The sequence below is a fragment of the Lithobates pipiens genome, unplaced genomic scaffold (genome assembly GCF_037356315.1).
Source record: "Lithobates pipiens isolate NorthernLeopardFrog02 unplaced genomic scaffold, aLitPip1_a1.2 Scaffold_16, whole genome shotgun sequence".
NCBI lineage: Eukaryota > Metazoa > Chordata > Amphibia > Anura > Ranidae > Lithobates > Lithobates pipiens.
In genome coordinates this window covers 102,893,532-102,918,341 of record NW_027507748.1, presented here as the reverse complement: position 1 = coordinate 102,918,341, position 24,810 = coordinate 102,893,532, and the positions used below count along the sequence as shown (strand labels likewise).

Sequence of the window (24,810 nt, the reverse complement as noted above, 5' to 3'; positions counted from 1 at the left end):
TAGACCAAAATGATGTCGGTAAGGGACATTTTAGAGACAGATGTAAAAAAAAACACAGCTTTTTACATACTGTCCCTGGTTTTACTGAGGCTGGCAACCCTGATGGGGCCCCCTAGTGGCCCAGGGCCCTCTGGCAGTGCCCGAGTAGCTGAATGGTCAGTCCGCCCCTACCCACCACCTTTTTTAAAAGCTATAAGAGCCTCTGCACACGCTTCCTCTGGGGAGACTGGAAACCCAGAATCCGCTATCTGCATCTCTCTCTACCCAAGCCTAAGGGTGGGATCGGTCTCTCTGACATCAGAAACTACTATTGAGCTTGCCAGCTTACAAGAATAATAGATTGGAATATCCACAATGAAATCAAAGATTGGGTCCACCTTGAGGATTCCTTTACCCCACTCCTGCTATACTCACTACCATGGATACCCCACAAACACATTCCGAGCAATACCCTCCTTCACCCCCTTATTGGCCCAACACTTAGAAGTTTCCAAGATACCTGTAGACTGACATCACTATCTTCAACACCTAGTCCTCTCACTCCAGTTCATCTAAACCCAGACTTCCCATCTGGCATAGTAACTTTCTAAATGACTCTTGGCCCCATAAAAATGCTTTAACATGCCATTTCTACTCACAAGGTAAACTTCTATCTCACGACAAATTACCTTCTGGCAGCGATGGCCCCTCCATCTCCCCCTGGAACTACATATTGCTGGCCCACTACCTGAATGAGCTAGACAGGAAATTCAAGGTCTGTAGACACCTATCCCCTTTTGAATCTCTATGTGTAACAGACACCCCAAAACGCCACCTTCTCTCGGTAACGCACTCTCTACTATTCTCAAATGTCCCACCAAATACAGGCAAGGCTTGCCCGACTTGGGAGGAAGACCTTGCTCTATCACTTTCCCCTGAAGACTGGGAACAATTTTTCCGGACTATACACAAAGGTTCAGTTAACATTACAACACAAGAAAATGGATATAAAATCTGGCACCCCTATACTGATCCACAAATACCAACCAGATCTCCCAGATACCTGTTGGAGATGCCGAAGTGAAAAAGGATCTATCCAACACATCTTCTGGAGCTGCCCCAAAATCCAACCGTTCTGGGCCGAGGTCCACCGCATCACCACAAAGGTCACCACATTTACTCTCGACTTCACACCAGCCCAATTTCTCTTGTACTACTTCCCCTCCACAAACAACAGATACTTCAAGTCCCTCACCATGTACATGGCAAAAGCTGCCAAATAATGAATCCCAATTCACTGGGGAACACCACACACCCCCTCTACCAAAGAGTGGCTTTCTAGAATAGCCAGAATAGCTGAAATGGAACGACTCATATACATAGCCAACGACACACCCACAAAATTTTCATCAAAATGGGCCTGCTGGACCCACTTCTACGACAGAATACCGCAATCTGAGCACCGCAATACACCGCAAGCATGCCCCTCAGGAGACCTCCCACTCCAAAACCACTGACATCAACCCCCCACCGAACAATCTCTTTAACACACACCTAAAGTGCAGAATCTCTAAATTTGTATCTCTGGTCTCAACCACCATACACCCATCCCTGCGGAGGGAGAGAGAGATGGTACCCATTCCACCCCCCCCCCCCCCCCCATACCACCTAATACCACTCCTCTTTTCCCAAACTTCCCTTCATACCTCCCCTGAATTCTACTATGCTCAATCAGAAGCCTGATGTCCTACTCAGACACATGCCGTTTTTCCCCACTTTCTACGCTTCAGGCAATAACGAAAATAAGTCTGCTATACCACATCACTCATTCACATCGCCTACCGGCTAGTGAGTTACCAAATACACTAAAAGCCGCCTACTGACCGTTCAATACTATCTCAACCATAAGGGTAATATCTCACCTGTAAATTGACTTAGCATATACCCCTACTCACTCACCGCTTCAATCCTACACCGTACTTAATTCACCTATATTATGTTCTGTTTTGGATAAATGTTGTGTTCACATTTATGCGATACTAGTTGCTTCTGTAACATTCTCTAATACGCTGTAATTTCTTTACCCTCAATAAAAATTTTCATGGAAAAAAAAAATATTGAACATGATTAATTGTAGATATAGTACAAGATATTTCCTATTAACAGGCATTGGTACACCATATGCAACAGAGCTGCTATAAAAACAAAGGACACTACACATACACATTGATAATCACTTAGTACTCAATACATTTTGAATGTATAAAGATATATATGGGAAAGGAGAATAGGTAATGAGCCACACTTGACTGAGTACCCCATTGAAACTCAACGCGTTTCATGTTTATATGCCCTTCATCAGGAGTTGGGTACAGAGATAAAAGGTTGGCTAGAGCACTGTGCATGGCTAGCATCGAGGAAGATGGAACCCCAAACTGATTGTCTGTTCCGGAGCTGAGGTGGGGAACGCCAGCAGAGAAAACATCCACATAGTATGCCCGATCGACACACCGCATTTCACATGTGTGGGGATAATTGAAAATATAGTGTTGTGTTTGTATCCAGTGAATAGGCTGTGTGTGCTACCTCCCTGGTGTAAAACACATAGTGTTTTTTTTAACCCTTAGTACTCAATACATTTTGAATGTATAAAGGGTGAAAAAAAAAGAGGGACAGCAGCCCCCCCAATCCTACACCACAATAGCAATATGTGTTTTCCAGAGTTTGACAATCAGCAGATAAAGATACTCCAAATACCTGATGTTGGCGCTTCAATCATCCCGGCGCCATGATTGTTATGGTGTCAGGATGAATTAAGCGCATTATTTATATTATTACATTGTAATATGAAATGAAATCACTCAACTCACCATAATGCAGAATCAGATGCCATCAGGTGTCCCAAGCGGAGTCTGTCCTTACATCAGGTGCCCCATCAGAGGTACCTTTCTCACATCTGTGTCCATCAGCGAAGCCCCTCCTTACATCTGGTGCCCCTCTGATATCCACAGACCGCCCCCCCCCACATCCACAGACCGCCCCCCCCACATCCTGCACAGACCTGCCCCCACATACTCCACAGACCTGCCCCCACATCTCCAGACTGGCCCCCGACATACCACTGGCCCGACATACCACTGGCCCCCAACATCCACAGACTGGCCCCCGACATACCACTAGCCCTCGACACACCAATGGCCCCCGACATCCACAGACTGGTTCCCGACATCCACAGACTGGCCCCCGACATACCACTGGCCCCCGACATACCACTGGCCCCCGACATCCACAGACTAGCCCCCACATCCACAGACTGGCCCCCACATCCACAGACTAGCCCCCGACATCCACAGACTGGCCCCCACATCCACAGACTGGCCCCCACATCCACAGACTGGCCCCCGACATACCACTGGCCCCCGACATCCACAGACTGGCCCCGACATTCACAGACTGGCCCCCGACATCCACAGACTGGCCCCCGACATCCACAGACTGGCCCCCGACATCCACAGACTGGCCCTCACATCCACAGACTGGCCCCCGACATACCACTGGCCCCCACATTCACAGACTGGCCCCCGACATCCAACTGGCCCCTGCCCCGACATCCACAGTGACAGACTGGCCCCCGACATGCTGCCGTTGCCGCGCGGAGAGTCATTTAACTGTGGCGCCGCCCCCACTGCACTTTACACATACACACACTGGCAGCGGGGGTGGGCGGCGCCACAGGTACTCTATTGTAGACCAACTTCTGGTCTTCTTAAAAATGGCGGCCAGTGGAGACATTGTCTCTGCCGGCCGCGGACCTCTAGCGGCCGGCGGCAAAAAAAAATGGAAATTCAATTTCCCGGGACAAACCGAATTTCCCGGGACATTTTCCGGGACAAAATTAATTCGAGACAAATGTCCTAATCCCGGGAATGTCCAGGTAAATTAGGGGACAGTTGGCAACTATGCACGCCGGGGGCCCGCTGATCATTCTGAGGACAGGTAGAATGGCGGTCTGCCAGAGGGGAAAATGGAGATCTTGTGTTTCTGCTAAGCAGGAACACGGATCTCTGTTTTCCTTTAGTGCAGGCACATCCCCCGGAGTTAGCAAACACCCTCTAGGGATACACTTAACCTTTTGATTGCCCCTGATGTTAACTCCCTTTTCTGCCAGTGTCATTAGTACAGTAACAGTGCATATTTTTAGCACTGATCATGTCACTGGTCTCCAAAAAGGGTAAAAAGTGTCAGTTGGGTGTCCAATTTGTCTGCCGCAATGTTGAAGCCGCGCTAAAAATTGCTGATTGCCGCCATTACTAGTAAAAAAAAAAAAAAAATTCATATTTGTAGACACGATAACTTTTGCACAAACCAATCAATATATGCTTATTGGGATTTTTTTTACCAAAAAATATTTAAAAGAATACACATTATTCTAAACCCAGGATATGCAATTAGCGAACCTACAGCTGTTCCAGAACTACAAGTCCCATGAGTTATAGCAAGACTCTGACAGCCATAAGCATGACACCCAGAGGCAGAGGCATGATGGGACTTGTAGTTTTGCAACGGCTGGAGGTCCACTAATTGCCTATCCCTGATCTAAACTGATGACAAAATTCTATTTTTTAAAACATTTTTTATTGGATGTGTTTTATAGCAGAAAGTAAAAAACTGTTTTTTTTTCTTCAAAATTGATGTTCTCTTTTTGTTTATAGCCCAAAAAATGAAAACTGCAGAGGTGATCAAATATCACCAAAAGAAAGCTCTATTTGTAGGAAAGAAATTACATCTAATTTATTTGGGTATAGCATTGCAGGACCGCACAATTGTCAGTTAAAGCAACGCAGTGCCATATCGCAAAAAAAAAAATAGCCTGGTAATGAAGGGGGGGGGTAAACCTTCCAGAGCTGAAGTGGTTAAAGTTGATATGCATGTAAAGGCAGGTGTCCCAATACTTTTGGTAATATATGGGGTTTATTAACTAAAGACAAATCCACTGTATACTACAAGTACACTTGAAAGTGCAGTCGCTGTAGATCTAAAATGAGTGGAAGCTCTGCTGATTTTATCATCCAATCATGTACAAGTAAAAATGCTGTTTGTAATTTTCCTTGCATGTCCCCCTCTAGATCTACAGCGACTGCACTCTTGTAGTGCAAAGTGCATTTCCCTTTAGCAACTAAAGACCACAGTATGTGAAGTAGGCGTGTACTTCCGGTGATCACACGCTCTCTGCATTGAAGGGTCCGCCCACTACAGTCACATGACAAAGCATTTCTCCCAGTAGCAGAGCAGTGCCAAGTGACAGGTCCCGCCCCTGTGGCCGAGGCCCGCCCCCTGTGTGTAGACGTGCCGCCGGTCACAGTCGGTGTGCCGGTCAGGTGTGCATATACCGGGTACGGTGCTCCTAGTTATGTCCGTACAGATGGCGGTGAGGTTGGGACGGGCGCTCCGGGGGAAGTGGCCGCTTCCCTCTGTAGGTGTCCGGGCTCTCCACACACCGGCGATCCGCTCCCGCGGCAGAGCCGGCTCCTCGGTCCTGCTGGGGGCGGCGGTGGTGGCCGGGCTGGCGGCGGGCTTCTCCCGGTTACAGCGGGCGGAGATGGCGGCCTCGGTGTCGGAGGAGGAAGAGGTGGCCCGGCGCTGTCAGACGTTCATGGCGGCCCCAGTGACTCCCATACAGGAGCTGAAGGAGAAGAGCCGGGAGACCAGGACCAGCATGGAGCTCCTCATCATGGAGACTCAGGCCGAGGTGTGCCGGGCCCTGGAGAGGGCGGACGGGGGCGCCACCTTCACTGTGGACCGCTGGGAGAGGAACGAAGGTGAGAATCACCCCCTCTGATTAGCATGTCTTTGGGGGTGGCGATTGGTGCCTGGCGATCACTGTCTTATACTGTCAGTGGGGTGTAGATCAATGATCTCTCTGCTTATACTGTCATCAGATCATTGTCCTGTGCCTGCAATGATTACTGCCCTGTCCTTATGCATACTGCAAGTGCCGATCACCACGTCACCTGCTTGCCCTGTCTGTGGGGCGCCGGCAGGCGACGCCCCCCCCGCTTGCCCTACCTGTGGGGCGCTGACAGGTGACGTTCCTCCCCCCCCCCCACCCCCGCTTGCCCTGTCTGTGGGGCGCTGACAGGCGACGTTCCCCCCCCACCCCCGCTTGCCCTGTCTGTGGGGCGCTGACAGGTGACGTTCCCCCCCCCACCCCCGCTTGCCCTGTCTGTGGGGCGCTGACGGGTGACGTTCCCCCCCCACCCCCGCTTGCCCTGTCTGTGGGGCGCTGACGGGTGACGTCCCCCCCCCCACCCCCGCTTGCCCTGTCTGTGGGGCGCTGACGGGTGACGTTCCCCACCCCCGCTTGCCCTGTCTGTGGGGCGCTGATAGGCGACGTTCCCCCCCCCCCCCCCCGCTTGCCCTGTCTGTGGGGCGCTGACAGGCGACGTTCCCCCCCCCCGCTTGCCCTGTCTGTGGGGCGCTGACAGGCGACGTCCCCCCCCCGCTTGCCCTGTCTGTGGGGCGCTGACAGGCGACGTCCCCCCCCCGCTTGCCCTGTCTGTGGGGCGCTGACAGGCGACGTCCCCCCCCCGCTTGCCCTGTCTGTGGGGCGCTGACAGGCGACGTCCCCCCCCCGCTTGCCCTGTCTGTGGGGCGCTGACAGGCGACGTCCCCCCCCCGCTTGCCCTGTCTGTGGGGCGCTGACAGGCGACGTTCCCCCCCCCCCCTGCTTGCCCTGTCTGTGGGGCGCTGACAGGCGACGTTCCCCCCCCTGCTTGCCCTGTCTGTGGGGCGCTGGCAGGCGACGTTCCCCCCGCTTGCCCTGTCTGTGGGGCGCTGGCAGGCGACGTTCCCCCCGCTTGCCCTGTCTGTGGGGCGCTGGCAGGCGACGTTCCCCCCGCTTGCCCTGTCTGTGGGGCGCTGGCAGGCGACGTTCCCCCCGCTTGCCCTGTCTGTGGGGCGCTGGCAGGCGACGTTCCCCCCGCTTGCCCTGTCTGTGGGGCGCTGGCAGGCGACGTTCCCCCCGCTTGCCCTGTCTGTGGGGCGCTGGCAGGCGACGTTCCCCCCGCTTGCCCTGTCTGTGGGGCGCTGGCAGGCGACGTTCCCCCCGCTTGCCCTGTCTGTGGGGCGCTGGCAGGCGACGTTCCCCCCGCTTGCCCTGTCTGTGGGGCGCTGGCAGGCGACGTTCCCCCGCTTGCCCTGTCTGTGGGGCGCTGGCAGGCGACGTTCCCCCCGCTTGCCCTGTCTGTGGGGCGCTGGCAGGCGACGTTCCCCCCCGCTTGCCCTGTCTGTGGGGCGCTGACAGGCGACGTTCCCCCCCGCTTGCCCTGTCTGTGGGGCGCTGACAGGCGACGTTCCCCCCCGCTTGCCCTGTCTGTGGGGCGCTGACAGGCGACGTTCCCCCCCGCTTGCCCTGTCTGTGGGGCGCTGACAGGCGACGTTCCCCCCCGCTTGCCCTGTCTGTGGGGCGCTGACAGGCGACGTTCCCCCCCGCTTGCCCTGTCTGTGGGGCGCTGACAGGCGACGTTCCCCCCCGCTTGCCCTGTCTGTGGGGCGCTGACAGGCGACGTTCCCCCCCGCTTGCCCTGTCTGTGGGGCGCTGACAGGCGACGTTCCCCCCCGCTTGCCCTGTCTGTGGGGCGCTGACAGGCGACGTTCCCCCCCCGCTTGCCCTGTCTGTGGGGCGCTGACAGGCGACGTTCCCCCCCGCTTGCCCTGTCTGTGGGGCGCTGACAGGCGACGTTCCCCCCCGCTTGCCCTGTCTGTGGGGCGCTGACAGGCGACGTTCCCCCCCGCTTGCCCTGTCTGTGGGGCGCTGACAGGCGACGTTCCCCCCCGCTTGCCCTGTCTGTGGGGCGCTGACAGGCGACGTTCCCCCCCGCTTGCCCTGTCTGTGGGGCGCTGACAGGCGACGTTCCCCCCCGCTTGCCCTGTCTGTGGGGCGCTGACAGGCGACGTTCCCCCCCGCTTGCCCTGTCTGTGGGGCGCTGACAGGCGACGTTCCCCCCCGCTTGCCCTGTCTGTGGGGCGCTGACAGGCGACGTTCCCCCCCGCTTGCCCTGTCTGTGGGGCGCTGACAGGCGACGTTCCCCCCCGCTTGCCCTGTCTGTGGGGCGCTGACAGGCGACGTTCCCCCCCGCTTGCCCTGTCTGTGGGGCGCTGACAGGCGACGTTCCCCCCCGCTTGCCCTGTCTGTGGGGCGCTGACAGGCGACGTTCCCCCCCGCTTGCCCTGTCTGTGGGGCGCTGACAGGCGACGTTCCCCCCCGCTTGCCCTGTCTGTGGGGCGCTGACAGGCGACGTTCCCCCCCCCCCCGCTTGCCCTGTCTGTGGGGCGCTGACAGGCGACGTTCCCCCCCCCCCCCCCCCCCCCCCGCTTGCCCTCTCTGTGGGGCGCTGACAGGCGATGTCCCCCCCCCCCCCCGCTTTCCCTGTCTGTGGGGCATTTCCCACCAGGGAAATGGCAATCAGTGCCAATCCCCATTGCCTGTCAGTGATGCCTATCAATGCCATCGGTGCCACCCATGAATGCATATCGGTGTCTCCTACCAGTGCTCATCCATTTATTTCATTTTTAATGTTTTTTGTTTTTTGATTTCACTCATCACCAGTTTTTTTTTTTTTTTTTTTTTTTTTTATATGTATTTTTTCTATGGGTTTACTGACACCGTTTATATTATATTATTTTTTTGGCTCCATATAAAATAAGCCACTGATTTGTTATTTTCACTTATCTTCACTGCTTGGTGATTGGTTATTTTAGCGCTGCATTTTTTTTTTGTTTTCATATTTTCATGCAATTGTATCATTGTTAATGCTGGCTGCTATTTTTTTTTATTATTATAATTTGATTTTTGAGTTATTAATTCAAATGGAATTGGATCTGAGCTTCTTAAAGTGCTTATAAAAGAAGGGAATTGTAAGGAGGGATTACTAAGTGGAATTTATAATAAAAAAAAAAAAAAAAAAAGGGGCGGGGGGGGGCGGGTTGAAATTGTATTTTAAGGTTAGAACAAAAGATCTGGACATAAATGTAACCGATTCTTGGTACTTGGATATATCTGATTCTACTTTGTTATCTCCTATATAAAATACATCTGGTGTATTCTGTTCCATTCCAGGTCCACATTGAATATTTCTATAATTAAAGCTCCTTCCATTCTTCTTGCAGGTGGTGGAGGCATCAGCTGTGTTCTCCAGGATGGGAAGGTGTTTGAGAAGGCGGGCGTCAATGTGTCTGTGGTCCATGGATACCTGTCACAAGAAGCCATCCAGCAGATGAAGAGTAGAGGAAAGAACCTTAAAACCAAAGATGGTAGGAGGTCTTCTATACCCTTCTCATAGTACAGTTGGATTTCTATTCACAGAATAAGTGGAAATGACCTCTTCACCCATTATAACCTTCATCGCCTTCCTGTACACACTTTGCCCCACCAGATGAGTGTCAATAGCTAAGAATTGCATTGTTCACATCTTGGCCCTAGGAGGGGTAAAGCATATGATGACATTGGTATTGGTTGGGCATATATTTAGAGCTATTCTTAAAGCACAACTCAGGGCTTTACAAATAAACCCCCATCAGTGCTTGCAGGGCTGGTGCCAGACTATTTTGTGCCCTAGGCGAGACCAGCTACTTGCGTGACCCTGGGGGGGGGGGGGGGGTGGACGGAGCCGGGTGGAGCCAGGTGGACAGGAGGGGGTTCAGCCAGGAGGGGGGTGGAGCCAAGTGGAGGGGGTTACACACCAGTGATGAGGTCTAGAAGTCTATATCCCCAGCGTCCCACCCCCCCCCACCTGACAAGTTCTCACCTTGGGTAACTGGCACGTCAGGCAGCAGTCCCAGGCTCAGGAGATTGGGTCTCCTACTGCACAGCAAACATCCTCCAGCTACTTCCCGATCAGATCAGCTGATCATTTGGTTCCGCCCCCAGGCTCTGGCTGCCGGCCGCAGAGAGACTGGGGAAGCAGGATGGGCTGCTGTAGCAGCTTTGCTCTCCTCACTCCTCCAAGAAAAGTGACCCAGCGGGGCGGCCTCAGCCCGCTGAGTGTCCTATGGCCAGTCCAGACCTAGGTGGATGGATCCATCCCGGCTGTCTGTGCACAATGCTGCCCGCCCTGCTCCTCCAATGGCTGCACATCACTCAAGGTGGGAGGCGAGGCGGGCTGACGCTGACACCCACGACTACTGTACACCGGCTTGGTCGTTCCGGTGGAGGGGGTGGGGGGAATCTGCCTGCACCTTCTCCGTGCCCAGAGTCTATCCACAAGCCAGATGGAGCCACCTCCACCGCACCAGCCACCATCTGCCAGAGGGGATTTCCGATCCTCTGGAGGGGACCCAGCAGCTGTGGTTGCGCCCCTAGGTGGCAGTGCACACTAGGCGGCTACCTAGTCCGCCTAGTGGGAGCGCCAGCCCTGAGTGCTTGCTTCATTCTACAGCTAATCTATTTTCCTTGGGAAGGGGGGTGACGCAGCAAGCCAAGGTGTTGCTACAATTGCATCTGTCTTCCTCCTCCAGGTTTTTCAGATAATAGAGCCGGGGGCTATGTGTTAGGTGAATGGCTGGGGGCAAGGATACGATCGTGTTAAGCTGACAATACACAAATCAAAATTCGGTCAGTCCACCCGGTACCAGACCAATTTCAACCAATGTGTGGGCTTCCCTAACTAGACAAAAGTTGATTGTTCAGCTGACTTCTGTTGAAGGTACATGTTGTTGAAAAATCTTCTACTGGTTAGGAGTGCAGCTGCTGATCTGTGTACTGACAGTGGCGAATGCTGCTGTCTGAATTCAATGTCCTGGCATTTGTGTGGATGGAGTAATTGGTTATCCACACACACACCCTTCCTACAATGTGTGGCCAGCTTTAGGGTCTCAAAACCTGCAGTGTTTACATCCAAGAGGGAACAGAAGTACGGCAAGCACTATAAACTCCACCCAGCCCACCAATATACCCTTAAAGGATAAGTTCACTTTTTATTTTTATTTTTTTATTTTTTTTAGTTTCACCCATATATAGGGTGTATATTGCGTATTACTAACTGAGCAGCCCCCAGTTCCTGATCCTTCCTGTCATTCAGTAACTGCCCTTCCATACAAAGTACCGACAGACTGCTATACTGACATTCTGCAGGAGCTGGAGGTTGCAGCTGATTTGCTGATCATGGGTGAAATGCTTTACAGTAAATAATACATGCAGATTTTTTTACCTGCAAAAAAGATGTGCATTTATTTTTAAAAAGGTGAACTTATCGTTTTAAAGTCACACCGCTCAGTTACTGTTTATGCAACATGGCTGCCATACTGTAATTTACCATATACCATATTTATTGGCGTATAACACGCCAAGTTTAGGAGGGAATTTTAAGGAAAAAAAACTTACATTTAAATGCCCATCAATGCAGCCTTATCATTGTCCATCTGAAGCCTTGTCCGTGTCATATGCAGCCGCTCCGTCACTTGCAGCCTTGTCAAGCAGCCGCTCCGTCACTTGCAGCCTTGTCAAGCAGCCGCTCCGTCATTGTCCTCTTGTCAGTGTTAATTGCAGATTTTGTTTTTAAAAATGGTGCTGCCGAGATGTCCTGTGTATCTCAGCGGCGCCCGGTAGTTCTCGGCGGCTTTCGGCCACTCTCGCCCATTCTCTGCAGTTTTCGGCCGCCGAGAAGGGCCGCAGGTGGCTGAAAGCCGCCCAGAGGCTCAGAAATTGCTCAGAAATCACAGAGAATCGGCATATAACACGCACCCGCGATTTCCTCCTGATTTTTAAGGGGAAAAAAGTGCGTGTTATACGCCGATAAATATGGTAGTTAATAATTGCACCCACCAAAGCTTGTTGGTCCTTCTGGTGATACACAGTTGTGTAAGTCAGAAACGGAAATGTCTGCACTAGTCATGGTTTACTCTTCATGCCCTAAGGCTTCATTCACATGGGCCTATTGATTCATACGCCCGTGTGAAGAGCCTTCTTCAGCTACCTGGGATGCACAAGGAGTTCCATGAAGGCAGCCTGTTTCACATCATTTAGGGATGGTCTGCTGTACAGATCCCACACCCATCCCGGAGTGCACATCACTACTGGTCCGGTGCATGGATCAGGCTCTAGACCTGTCCAGATGTACACTCCCTGTATGTGCGAGAACTCTACAGCTTTGAACAGGCTGCCTGCATGGAACACCTGTGCATCTTGAGCTGCTGAAGACAGGCCTTCCTATGGATCAGGGTGCCTGTGTGAATGTGGCGCACTGGATGGAGGTAATGATGCTGATACACTATGCAATGTGCAGGCTGGAGGATAAGATGGAGCCTTTATAGAGCAAAGTAGGTGATCTTTCTAATTTAGCTAATTGGAGAAATGTTTGTAAACCACAAGATTGGCTGTACAGAATAATATTATTAATTTTTTTTGTCCTTTCTTCAGGGAAGCTGCCTTTCTCTGCCATGGGAGTGAGTTCGGTTATCCACCCCAAGAATCCCCATGTCCCAACCATCCACTTCAACTACAGATACTTTGAAATTGAGGAGGCTGATGGTAAGAATTTGAAATTGTCAGCTGTGCTTGAAAAGTATGTTCTGTATTCTATTTTATAACCTGTGTTTGGACTTTTTTTTTTTTTTTTTTTACGTTTCGGTTATCTTTGTTTAAAATTCTCATGTACAGTAAACTGAGAACCCAGAGAATTCAAATGGAATATGTTAAGAAAATAATCAGTTTCCCTTCAATTGTATCCAGTGTTGAAGGCCACTGAAGCTAGTTGACCCAGTACCTTGCAGTCTCCCACCTCTTGAAGCTTGTTTTTGCTTTAAAGGGTTAATTCACCTTTTACCAAAAGTTATCTATGCAGGTAAAGGACATCTGTAGATAAAAACAAGCTGTGGCTTTGCCCAATAATGCTATTGGTGTAGCCCATTTATGTACCTCCTAAAGCCTGACTGAAAAATGTAGCTAGTATAATCTTGTCTTGCCTTGTTGCTAGGACCTTGATAAGAAACACTTGGCCAATTCCTCCCTCTTTCTCCCTGCAATCTGAGCTTGGCGTCACTGCAATGGAGACCGTAGTGAACCACACACGTGGGGATTTGAGTTTGCTCCTGTGATGGTGGGTTGAGCAGTAACAGCTGAATGTGTTTTGGCAGGATGGGATAATGCCATCTCTCTGAGTTTTTCAGCCAGGCTTTAGAAGGTATGTAAATGGCCTATAGCAAGCAAGGACATTATTTATTTAAATTTAGTCAAAGCTGCCCAGGTTATTTTATTTACAGGTGAAGTGCCCCTTATCTGCATAAGCAGTTTGTTTTGTGTTTTTTGTACAAACCCTTTAATCACATTTTAGACCAATCTTCTAATATAAATACAGCACACCCTCACAGGATTTGCAATGCCTTTTTCAAAAGACTATAGATAGACTGTGCTTTCTATTAGTCTTCTTTTACCTAAAGTGTATCTATAGCCAGACCTTACTGAATACCCCAAAAAAATGCCTGCATCTTGTTGGATGCAGTCACTGTTTGGCCAACAATTTCCCACTTGGCTCCTTTGACGAAATAGATTAAAAAATTTGACTTTCCATGGATTCATCAGGAGTCAGCTGAAATTCAAACCATGTATGGCTTTCTTGGGAAAGGATTTCTGACTTTGGTGTCCTTATTTCCTCTGGTCTAATTGGGACAGAAAGTGACATGCAATATCCAGAGATGGACGCAGACAGCAAAAAATAAATTGACCTGAATTTTAACCCTTCCCTGCCATGTCAAAAATGTGTTTTTTGTGATTGCATAACCTTTAACTTCCTCCAATTCTTGCCTTAAAAGTGTTATTATTATTTATTATTTTTTTTATTTTTTTTTATTTCTTTGTTACCTTTCCTCTTCATTCCTCATATTGTCTCCCTCAGGCAGCAAGCAGTGGTGGTTTGGAGGTGGAACAGACCTGACCCCAACTTACCTGAACAAGGAGGATGTGCTGCATTTCCATCAGACTCTGAAGGAAGCCTGTGATAAACACAGCCCTGATTTCTATCCCAAGTTTAAGAAGTGGTATGTCTCTGGGTGTTTTTTTTTTCTCCTCCACATAACTTTGGCCCAAAATTCTCCAATTTTTTTTATATTGGTTACAGTTGTAAAAGTGTGTGGATCCCATTTCTTGTTTAAAAAAAAGTGTGAATCTTGCTGGAGTGACGTTTTATAAATAGGACCCCAAAGTGTGCAGACATTCTTTGTGGGAATATAATCAGCATCTGTCTGTAGTCCAGGGGTGCCTAGGCAACATGTGGCCCATGACCTCAAACCAGGGAAGAGCATGCCTGGGGTCAGCAACCTGTTGACTATCTGGGTTTGCCGGCCCACCTCCAGTGTACAGTGTGCAGGTTGCTATGGAGGGAGCAGGAGCTGCATAAGCCCACGTCTCTGCTGTAGTGCTGGTTCCTGTCCCAAGCCGAGTGATGCCAAGTGCACTCTACCTCTAATCCTTGCTAGCAGCCTAGAGAGGGATGGCAGCAGCTGTAAGAACAGGTCAGTATATTAAAACAAACGCTGGACATATTGACACCTAGAAAAGGGTTAACAACCAATAGGCTGCTTTCACACTGATTCATGGGTGCAGCACAGTGCATCTATGGCTTTTTTGCTAGTTAGCTGCTCTGAGCCATAGACTTCTATTATATCCTGCAGGTTTGGTGCACTTTCAGACAGTGCACCACACCTGCAAGATGTAATGGTGGGTAAACATCCAACAGTGATTGGACCCATGGAAATATGTTGCTGATTGCTTAAAATCTTTATGCTGCTCAAAAAACAAAACAATTCTGAACCATTTTAATTTTTATTGTGGCCCACAGCCGGTTACCAAATTGCTTAAGTCGCCCTCACTCTTCAAAAGATTGAGTACCCTTGGTGTAGTTGCTTCAGGGCAGGAACAAATTGCCTCATGGGTAGCCACTTGGGATCTGCATGCATCAGACTGAGTTTATCTGTTTTGCAGCGCGTTTAGCCCCTGGTCACACCAGTACGGATTGTCATCTGATATGATGGTTTCAAATTACACAAATCACACCCTATTGTCCACAATGGAAGGGTTCAAATTGGTGAGACTCTGAATCCATCAGTGTCGCAACAATTAAAAAAAAAAAAAGTCGTTCCTACGCTTCTTTTTGCAAGTTCAGGTGCGACTTACATAGACATCTGTGCATGAAGTTGCACAGATGTCTTCCAAGTTGCACCTGTATTCGCACTGACGTGCGGCTTTGAAATTGTGCAAGTGAAGTCGCATCAACTTCAAATCCACATTTGGTGTGACTGAACTCAGACAAAAGCACCCATAGGGCTGCTGCTTGTAGTATTCATCAATAAGCATCAGTTGTGGGGTGGCCGTGCTGAGCATAATCTGATGCAGGTGAAGTTCTTAGTCATCTGGCTCTGAAGGGGCCTTTTGACTGCTGCGATCTGTCCTTCTGCAGGACTTCAAAAATGAATGGAGCAAGTCATGTGGCTTACCAACTTCCACTTTGCAGCCATAGACGTAACTTCATTCATCCCAGCCAAATCTCCTTTCTATGATGAACATCTTGTATGTGAAGTCTTAACTGTGTATAAAACACATGCTGGAGCTCTTAGATAAAGAGGGTGCGTTGGTGTAGTCTGATCTGACAGGGAGCATTCTTCCACTATCAGCAAACACACAGTATGCTCACGAGTGCATTCCTATCCATTTTGCTTACTTGGGTAATTTAGCACGTTTTTTACAACTGCCAGGATGGTCGAAAAACACACTTTGAATTGTTTACTATTGGATTTGACTTATGTTCTTCAATTATATGAAGAACTCCTGTGTGTGTGTGTGTGTGTGTCTTCACTTTCTATACTGTAGACTCGAACGAAAGTGAGGACAGCTTTCCAATGTGAGGTGGAGACTAATGTAATCTGCTGTTTCTATATACCCATTGAGTAGCTGACTCAATTGAATCTGTTGGGGGTTAAACAAAAATCGAGATTACATATTGCGTTCATGCACGTGTCTGATTCCTACTACCTTTAATTTTGATGACCTATTGAATTTTCATTCTGGCTCTGGTGTGACTATCCAGAATATTTTTGCCAAGAGCTGCACACCCCCCCCCCCCCCCCCCCATTTCCTTTACATTTGTAGACTCCGTGAATGTGCCTGGTGTTTAACACGTATATGTCCTTTGTAGGTGTGATGACTACTTTTTCATCCAGCACCGTGGAGAGCGCAGAGGAGTTGGAGGAATCTTCTTTGACGATCTTGACTCTCCATCTAGGGAGGAACTCCTCCAGTTTGTAGAGAGCTGTGCCAAAGCTGTAGTGCCGTGTTATGTACCTATAGTAATGAAGCACAAGAATGACTCCTTCACCCCAGAGGAAAAACAGTGGCAGCAGCTGAGAAGGGGACGGTAAGTAAACGTCTACCTAATTGTACTAAACCAAACTCTCTTGTTAATTTGCTGAGAGGGTGTCTGATTCTGCCATATATATTTAACAAAAAACAAACTGACTTCAAATACGGTGAGGAGGGGGGAAGGATTTGATCCCCCTGCTGATTTTGTACGTTTACCCACGGACAAAGAAATGAGCAGTCTTTAATTTTAATGGTAGGTTTATTTTTAACAATGAGAGAATAACAAATACCCAGAAAGTTATTTGATTTGCATTTTAATGAGCGAAATGCCTATTTCATCCCCTATCGATCAGCAAGATTTCTGGCTCCCAGGTGTCTTCTGTACAAGTAACAAGCTTCTATTGGGAGCACTCTCAAGTGCTCAGCTTGTTACCTGTATGAAAGATACCTGGCCAGATGCATTCGGATGCTAATCTCTCCACCATGGCAAGACCAAAGGGCTACCAAGGATGTCTGGGACAAGATTGTAGACCTACACAAGGCTGGAATGGGCTACAAGACCATCGCCAAGCAGCTTGGTGAGAGGGTGACGGCAGTTGGTGCGATTATTTGCAAGTGGATGAAACGCAAAATAACTGTCAATCACCTTGAGTCTGGGGCTCCATGCAAGATCTCGCCTTAAGGAGTTTCAATGATCATGAGAACAGTGAGGAATCAGCCAGAACTACACAGGCAAATCTTATCAGTGATCTCAAGGTAGCTGGGACCATAGTCACCAAGAAAACAATTGGTAACGCTACACTGTGAAGGACTGAAATCCTGCAGCGCCTGCAAGGTCCCCCTCCTCAAGAAAGCATACATAAATACCCATCTGAAGTTTGCTACTGAATATCTGAATGATTCAGAGGAGAACTGGGGGAAAGTGTCGTGGTTAGATGAGACCAAAATCAAGCTCTTTGGCATCAACCCAACATGCCATGTTTTGGAGGAGGAATTCTGCCTCTGACCCCAAGAACACCATCCCCGCTGTCAAACATGAGGGTGGAAACATTATGCTTTTGTGGGTGTTTTTTCTGCTAAGGGAACAGGACAACTTCCCCACATCAAGGGACGATGGATGAGGCCATGTGCCGTCAAATCCTGAGTGACAACCTTCTTCCCTCAGCCAGGGCATTGAAAGTGGGTTGTTGATGGGTATTCCAGCATTACAATGACCCAAGGCAAAGGAGTTCCTCAAGCACATTAAGGTCCTGTACTGGCCTAGCCAGTCTCCAGACCTTAATCCAATAGAAAATATGTGGAGAGAGCTGAAGATTCAAGTTGCTAAACATCAGTCTTGGATAAATGACTTGGAGGGGATCTGCAAAGGACGGGGACAAAATCCCTCCTGAGATGTGTGCAAACCTGGTGGCCAACGACAAATGTCTGACCTCTGTGATTGCCAACAAGGGTTTTGCCACCAAGTACTAAGTCATGTTTAGCGACGGGGTCAAGTACTTATTTCCCTCATTTAAAATGCAAATCAATTTATAACTTTCTTGAAATGTGTTTTTTCTGGATGGTGGTTTTTTTTTTTTTTTTTTTTGTTCTGTCTCTCACTCTTAATATCTACCATGTGCCTCCACTCTGGGGACACTCATATTTTAGTGTTGGGACCACAGATACCAGGGTGCAGTGATGAGGCTCTGGGGCTTGCGTGTGCGTTTGCAAATGCATGTGGACTAAACCCCTGTTTTTAACGCATACTGTAAGGTTAATCTGGTTGTCTGCGAGCTGGTTGGTAAGTAGGCTTGGGTTTTTTCCTGGGCATTCCCCAGGCTTTGTTACCTGTTTTAGCCTTCCAATGCTGCTTACTGCGATAACCAGCTATAGATGTGGGCAGTGGCAATTTTATGTCGGTGTTTGGTCCAGAAACGCACCAACACCTTTGCAGCCATTGTGCTATTTGCTGGCTGTTTGGTGTGCTCCCGCACCTCTTAAGAAGGGGTAGACTCTCCTTCAGCCACCTGCCCTCATTTATCCATCAAAATGCATGTGCCTCCACTGTGAGGACACTCGTATTTTAGTGTTAGTGTCAGATACCAGGGTGCCCTGACGAGGCTCTGTGGCTTATGCATGCATTTGCAAATGCGTGTGGACTAAAGCCCTGTTTTTAACGCATACTGTTAGGTTAATTTGGTTGTCTGCGAGCTGGTTGGCAAGTAGGCTTGGTTTTTTTTCCTGGGCATTCCCCAGGCTTTGTTACCCATTAAAATGTATAGCCTGATCATTTCTTAGTGGGCAAACCTACAAAATCAGCAGGGATAGATATAGATAGATATCCCTGCTGATTTTGTAGGTTTGCCCACTGACAAAGAAATGATCAGGCTATACATTTTAATGGGTAACAAAGCCTGGGGAATGGCCAGGAAAAAATCCAAGCCTACTTGCCAACCAGCTTGCAGACAACCGAATTAACCTAAAACTCTTAACGGGGAGAGTAGTCAATGCCCTCTATCCTGCCTGATCTGCAGCTAGTTTGTCTTTGCCCCCTATGTTATGACTGCAATGTGCTGAGCTTAAAGCCCAACTCTAGTTAAATCTGCCATTTGCACTTCCAGAACTACAAGCAAGAGAAACTGCTACTACAATGTCAGTCTGTCGCTTTACTTCTGTCATTCCACAAGAGGGCATTTTAATGGTGTATGGAGTAGACTCTGGGTGGCGCTCTTGGGTGTTGCTTACCTAGATTGGCAGACAGACGTTCCTTATATTGGTGTGGTGAAGAGAAGACTGTATGGCGATTTGTTTTGGAACAATTAAAATTGCTGTTGCTGGTAGAAATACAACTGGTTGATGGAACTTCAGTTCGATTAAGGGCTTGTTCCCACCAAGACCTGTGGTTTTCTGCAGTAGAAAACTGCAGGTCCCTGGAAGACGCACAGGAAACAATGGTTTCCTGTGGGCTCATTCAAACCAAAACAAAGGTGTAATGTCTGTTGTGGAACTGTGGGGGTTCCATCACAACTCCACAGTGGAACACAGGGAAATGGACAGCACTGCTCTACATTCCTCATATGACAGGAAGTGGAAGGGAATGCAGAAGAGCAGTTCTGAGTGTACAGCCTGCCTTCTCCTCGGAGACTAGAAATTGTGGTGTTCGGACACGGCTGATGCACTCTGCAAGGGGCACGCGTGAAGCGCAATCACAGGAGGATGTCAATAGATTGCCTCCTGGAAATATGTGACTGTGCTGTAGCTGTCATTTGGCTTTAGCGTGCTCGTGAAGAGGTTAATATCGCGTGACAGAAAAATTTGGAGCTGCTGCTATTTTTAGTCTCCAGGGTCTCTGCTTTCATAAAATTTTATATAATTAGGGGTTATAATATTCTAGCCTAAACTTTGCATTTTAACATGTGCAAAAATGGTGGCTGTGGCAAAGAGGGATTAAAGTGGTTGTAAACCCTTACAGACCACTTTGACCTACAGGTAAGCCTAGATAGGTGCACAGGGAGTGGCGTCATCGTGGCTCAGGCCAATCGCAGCACTGGAGCCGTGATACCTGGAAGGAAGATGGACGCTTTGTGGAAGAAGGGACAGCAGGGACATTGCTGGCTCCTGTGTCAGGATCCCTCTTTGGCTTCTTGTGGTGAAGGGAATTGCCAGTTCTTAAGATATCTGAATGATGCCTGTAACTGCCGGCATCGATGTAACCATCGTCATATGTTGGGCATGTGTGAAGTTAGACTTTAATGCCTGACCCTCCACCTACAATGATTAATACCGCTTGCTAAAAAATCTTCAATATCCCATACAATTCCCAATGTTTTGGATGCCTGGTTGCTTTCGCCATCCTGTGTCACTATTGTATTTAGTAATGTAGGGATCAGTAGATGGCACCACAAGGCTTAGTGGGGAGTGCTGGCAACTGATAATTCTGGAAGCATTGAATGTAGTTTCTTCACCATTCTTTAAACTTCACAGAATTCAGTGGCATATGCAGGGGTTGCAAATGTGTTATTTTTGTAGGCAGTCACTTGCTTCTGTTTTTAAAATGTGTGTTTATGATTGCTTTAATGATTTAATGGTGATTATTTACCATAGATATGTGGAGTTCAATCTCGTATATGACAGAGGTACCAAGTTTGGCCTTGCAACTCCCGGCTCCAGGATAGAGAGCATTCTGATGTCCCTGCCATTGACTGCCAGGTAAAGATTTTGTAATGTATTACTTTTGTTTAAATGGGTAAATCTGGTTTCTTGATGTCCTAGATAGAACTATACCTGATCATCACAACCTCTTGGCTATTAAACTTGACAATGAAAGGCTCCAGTATGACGGTCTAAACAAGTGCTGAATCCTGCTATGCAATGCATGATTTTAGCAAAGTCCACAAAATCCTTTGCATTCTAAGTGAGACAAATCCTTTGTCTCACATGCTCCCCCTCCCAGACACTGCAGCTTATGGTGGGAGGGTTTCGGCAACAGGCAGTGCTGTTCATATAGAAAGCTGTGGGAAGGACTGTGACTGGTAAGCTACAGGCTTGTGAATCAGAAGTGACCATGCAGATAACTACGCCCCCTGCACTTTTTTTTTTTTTTTTTTCCCCTCCCACTGTTGTGAAATCAGGCTTAGCCTATGAGTGGCAACTCTGCTGTAAATGCTGGAACATTGCGGAATTGTTGCCACACTATTACAGAAAGCTGCATCAGGTAGACTTGACTGATGGGATCAACATCTTATAATGAAGTACTGCAGCACATATTTTTAATGTGAGGCCGTATTTCCTTTTTAAAATAGATTGTAAAGAGTTACTAATGGATCACTGAAGCATCATTTCAGAAGAATGGCTTTCCAGAGTTTCACATGCATTGCAGTATGAAATTCTATTCTTGCGATTATTGGTGTTTCATGTATGGAGGAATGGTGCGCTTTGTTTAGTGCTATGATGGTTCATGCTAGAACACCGCAATAGCGAATAGCTGCTGAGTTTTATTTCTGGTTCCGATAATACACTTTAAAGGAGAAGTATAGCCAAAGCTATTTTGTCTAGACTTCTCCTGTAGGTCAAAGGAGTGTAGTTCGTTCTTCACTCCTGTTACCTGTTTCCAGCTGACGGCAGTCTAAATTTGACTGTCGCTCAGCTGGTTTAGGCTCGAAAGATCCCAATCACATGGTTGGGATCCACCCAGATGCCTGGACTGGCACCTAGCTCAGCCTCTCAATGATCTGCTGAGAGCCTGAGCCAGCTGCTCCTGCCCTCCACAGCCAAGCACTTCAGTAAGTTCTGAAGGGGCAGAGCAGAGAGTCAGTGACTGACAGTCACGGCTCTCTGCTCAAAACGGAGGGGAGAACTGAGCAGTCAGCGGTGTCTGATTGCTCAGTTCCCACTGCAGAGCCGGTGGGGGGCAGATGCAGCATCCACCTCGGTGAATATAAAGGTTTAGTCCATACTACATTAAGAGTAACCTAGTCATGAGAAAGTTGAAGGCTACCGTTTGCTGTTCTTATTCTGAAAATGTTACTTGCCTGACTATTATCCTGACCCTCCGGCATCAAGTTTCACTGTATGTAGATTAGGAATGTCTGATAAATGTCAGTCTTTATTTATCTGCATACTTGTTCTGTATCAGTGATGTCAAAAGTATTGAGGTCCCATGATGGTCTGTGCTGTACCCTCTAAACATTTACTATTAAGACAGGCCATAGAGGATTTGTATGCATGATGCGTCCCCTGCCCCCCCCCCCCCCCCCCCCAATTTAGCCAGCAGGTTGAACAGAAAGATTTTATTCCCCCATCCACGCACTGTGTGGATAAGGGGATCCTTCATGCTGAGTCTCTGTATTCTGACATTTTGGGATATTCATTCAGAATACACTGATCAGCATTGCAGGCTATAGCTGGGAAAATCTGACATTGTCATGAATGGATGACAATTTGTTTAGTCCCTGCTGAACTGGCTGAATGTCTAGCAGTGTATGGCTGGCTTAAGGCTGAATTCACACCTGGGCTTTTTGAATTGCCACTATTCTGCCCACGATTTCAAAATGTTCTGCTAAAATGACAAATCGCACAAAACAAATTTCAGATGCCATTCATTTTAATGGCACCTAAAAACGTAGTTCGGGTGTGACTGTCGCTCTGCAATCATGGAAAACATCAAGGCGCAAAGCTTACCTTTTTTTTAAAAAAAAAAAAAAGCTCCTGGTACTTTTTTGGGTATCCATGCTTTGCACAAAGTAGTTTGCCGTGATTGCAGTGCATTATTATTTTTTTATTTTATCTTTTGTGTGTGAATATCGAGGCAAAATGGCACTCTGTTAGGTGCCGTTAAAATAAATGCCATCTGAAATTCACATTGTGTGTTTGCTTAAATGAAAAAGAGTGTTTTGAAATTGCTGGCAGAATTGTGCCCGCTATTCAAAAGCCCATGTGCTAATGCAGTCTAAATGTGAAAGGAGTATACTATACTATAAAGCTTTCAATAATTTTATTTATTTATTTATTTATTTTCGATGTAGTAAATTGTGATTTTTGTTTCTTTCCTTAGATGGGAGTACAATCATGTACCACCTCCAGAGTCACGGGAAGCTGAAATCCTTGGGGTTCTGCGAGAGCCCAAGGACTGGGTGCATTGATGTCGTCAAGCAGATGCTCGCTTGTCTAATTCCCTACTTTATTCCACTAGTGCCTTGAAACCGAATTTCATGCAAACAACTAAATGCAATTTGAATGTAATTTTACTTAAAATTTGACAATTTGTCATTCTGCACAGCCAGTCTTTGTACTTTTATCATTTATGTTGTGTGTGTGTATTTTTTTATTTTTTTTTTCTCTAGTCTTCAGGGCAATCCTTATCAGGCCTCTGTTTGATCACTGGCATTACAATTTAAACAAAAACCCAAACTGCCCCTTTTCTTACCTAAAGCCCTGTTTTTGTGATGCTCCAATGCAGAGTCTTCCCTCTTCTTTTTCCAGGAGGTGTGGGTCCTTTGGGTGTCCATGTTACTGCCTACACTTCCTGTTTGCTGTCCAGTGGGGGGAGGGTCCTCCCAGGATTGAGGCGGAGCCAACAGGGGTGTAGGTCAACACAGGACTTTCAGAAACTCTGTTGCAAGCATATCTCAGGTTTGTCTTCATATGTTTTGTCCCTGGAAGTCTTTACAATTCTGAGCATGGAATGTGTAATTTGAGGAGCTGTCATATTTTGGGGGTTGTTTGTATGGCTACACTTTGTGTATAGACTACAATATTGTAAAATGAGATCCGTTCATTATGGTATGCTTTATATATGAATGTGTTTTTTTTTTTTTTTTTTTTTTTTTTTTTTGTGTGCATTCGCTTTTACATGGGGAGAACTAGCAGTATCTACGGTAGTTCCAGCGCTGCAATTGAATAGAGCATATTGAGTGGTATTGTCCACAAAATCTTTGCTGCAGTTTAGATTCAGTATACAGATTCTGTATTAACTTTTTTTCTACACTAGCTGAACTACTGTACAAAGTGGATAGAAGAACCTGTATAGAAATCTTGTGTTAACCTTTATAATGGTTAGATTATTTTAGCCTATTTATTTCCATATGCCTGTATTGAAAGTTGATGCACAGGAAAAAAAAATTAAAATCTGCTGCTTATTAGTAATTTACAGCATGCCAAATTTATCTGGTAGAAATCTGATCCTTTTTTTTTTCTTTATTTTTCTAAACCTCCATAATACTTGAGTTTCAATTGTATGATGCCTTTGCACCCATGGTGCAAATGAAGATCTTGCTGTTTGTAATGCTCCTTTTTTTTTTTTTTTTTTTTTTTTGTTTATTCCCAGTAATATGATCATGCAAGGGCCATCCCTGGAGGTGCATTAGTTCCCTGTGAATTGCTCTTTTACTTGATTGTATTACTATTTTATTTGTAATCAGGAGACTGATTGAAATGTGAAGATTCAATGGATATTTTGTACTTTTTTGTATTCATAATTACACATGCGGTAGAGCTACAGTGTTATAAATAAATCTCTATTTTCCTGACAACCAAACTACTTATTTTCCTTTTGCTATACACTGCAGCCACACTAGTCCCAAATAAAATGTCTCAACACAAATTATTGTTGGTGTAGATGTGGGCATACAAGATGGGCACACATCTGATATGTGGATTTCATAGCAGGGACCTGTTGGCAACTAGTTTTCCTGGAGGCCATAACTGGCTGCACACCCCAGCGTGTTACAATTGGATAGTGAAACTGCCAATCACAGTGTGGGGGGGGCAGTATAGAGGCCAGAACCAGCAACCACAGCTGCTGCTTGCATATCAAAACACCCCAATGTATAGGGTATCTGGGGTGCTCTAGAGGAACCAGCTGCAATCAAGCAGTTTTAAGGTTCCTGTTTAACTCACAAAGAACATGTTGGGCATAGCATTTGTTCTGAATATGCAAACCTCCAAGCTGCCATACTGATCACTCTTTGGATTGTTGGTGGCTTGGAAAAACCATGTGTGCACAA

At 47.5% G+C, this 24,810-nt stretch overlaps 1 protein-coding gene across 1 annotated transcript; it reads left to right on the top strand.

Moving 5' to 3' along the window:
• Positions 1–5,284: 5,284 nt before the first annotated feature.
• CPOX (coproporphyrinogen oxidase) lies at positions 5,285–24,407 on the top strand. The gene is made up of 7 exons (XM_077480183.1): positions 5,285–5,798; positions 9,148–9,291; positions 12,395–12,505; positions 13,869–14,010; positions 16,164–16,382; positions 20,411–20,515; positions 22,860–24,407. Exons 1-7 carry the CDS (start codon positions 5,390–5,392, stop codon positions 22,945–22,947), a joined length of 1,218 nt encoding a protein of 405 aa, XP_077336309.1. The 5' UTR covers positions 5,285–5,389; the 3' UTR covers positions 22,948–24,407.
• Positions 24,408–24,810: the final 403 nt, after the last annotated feature.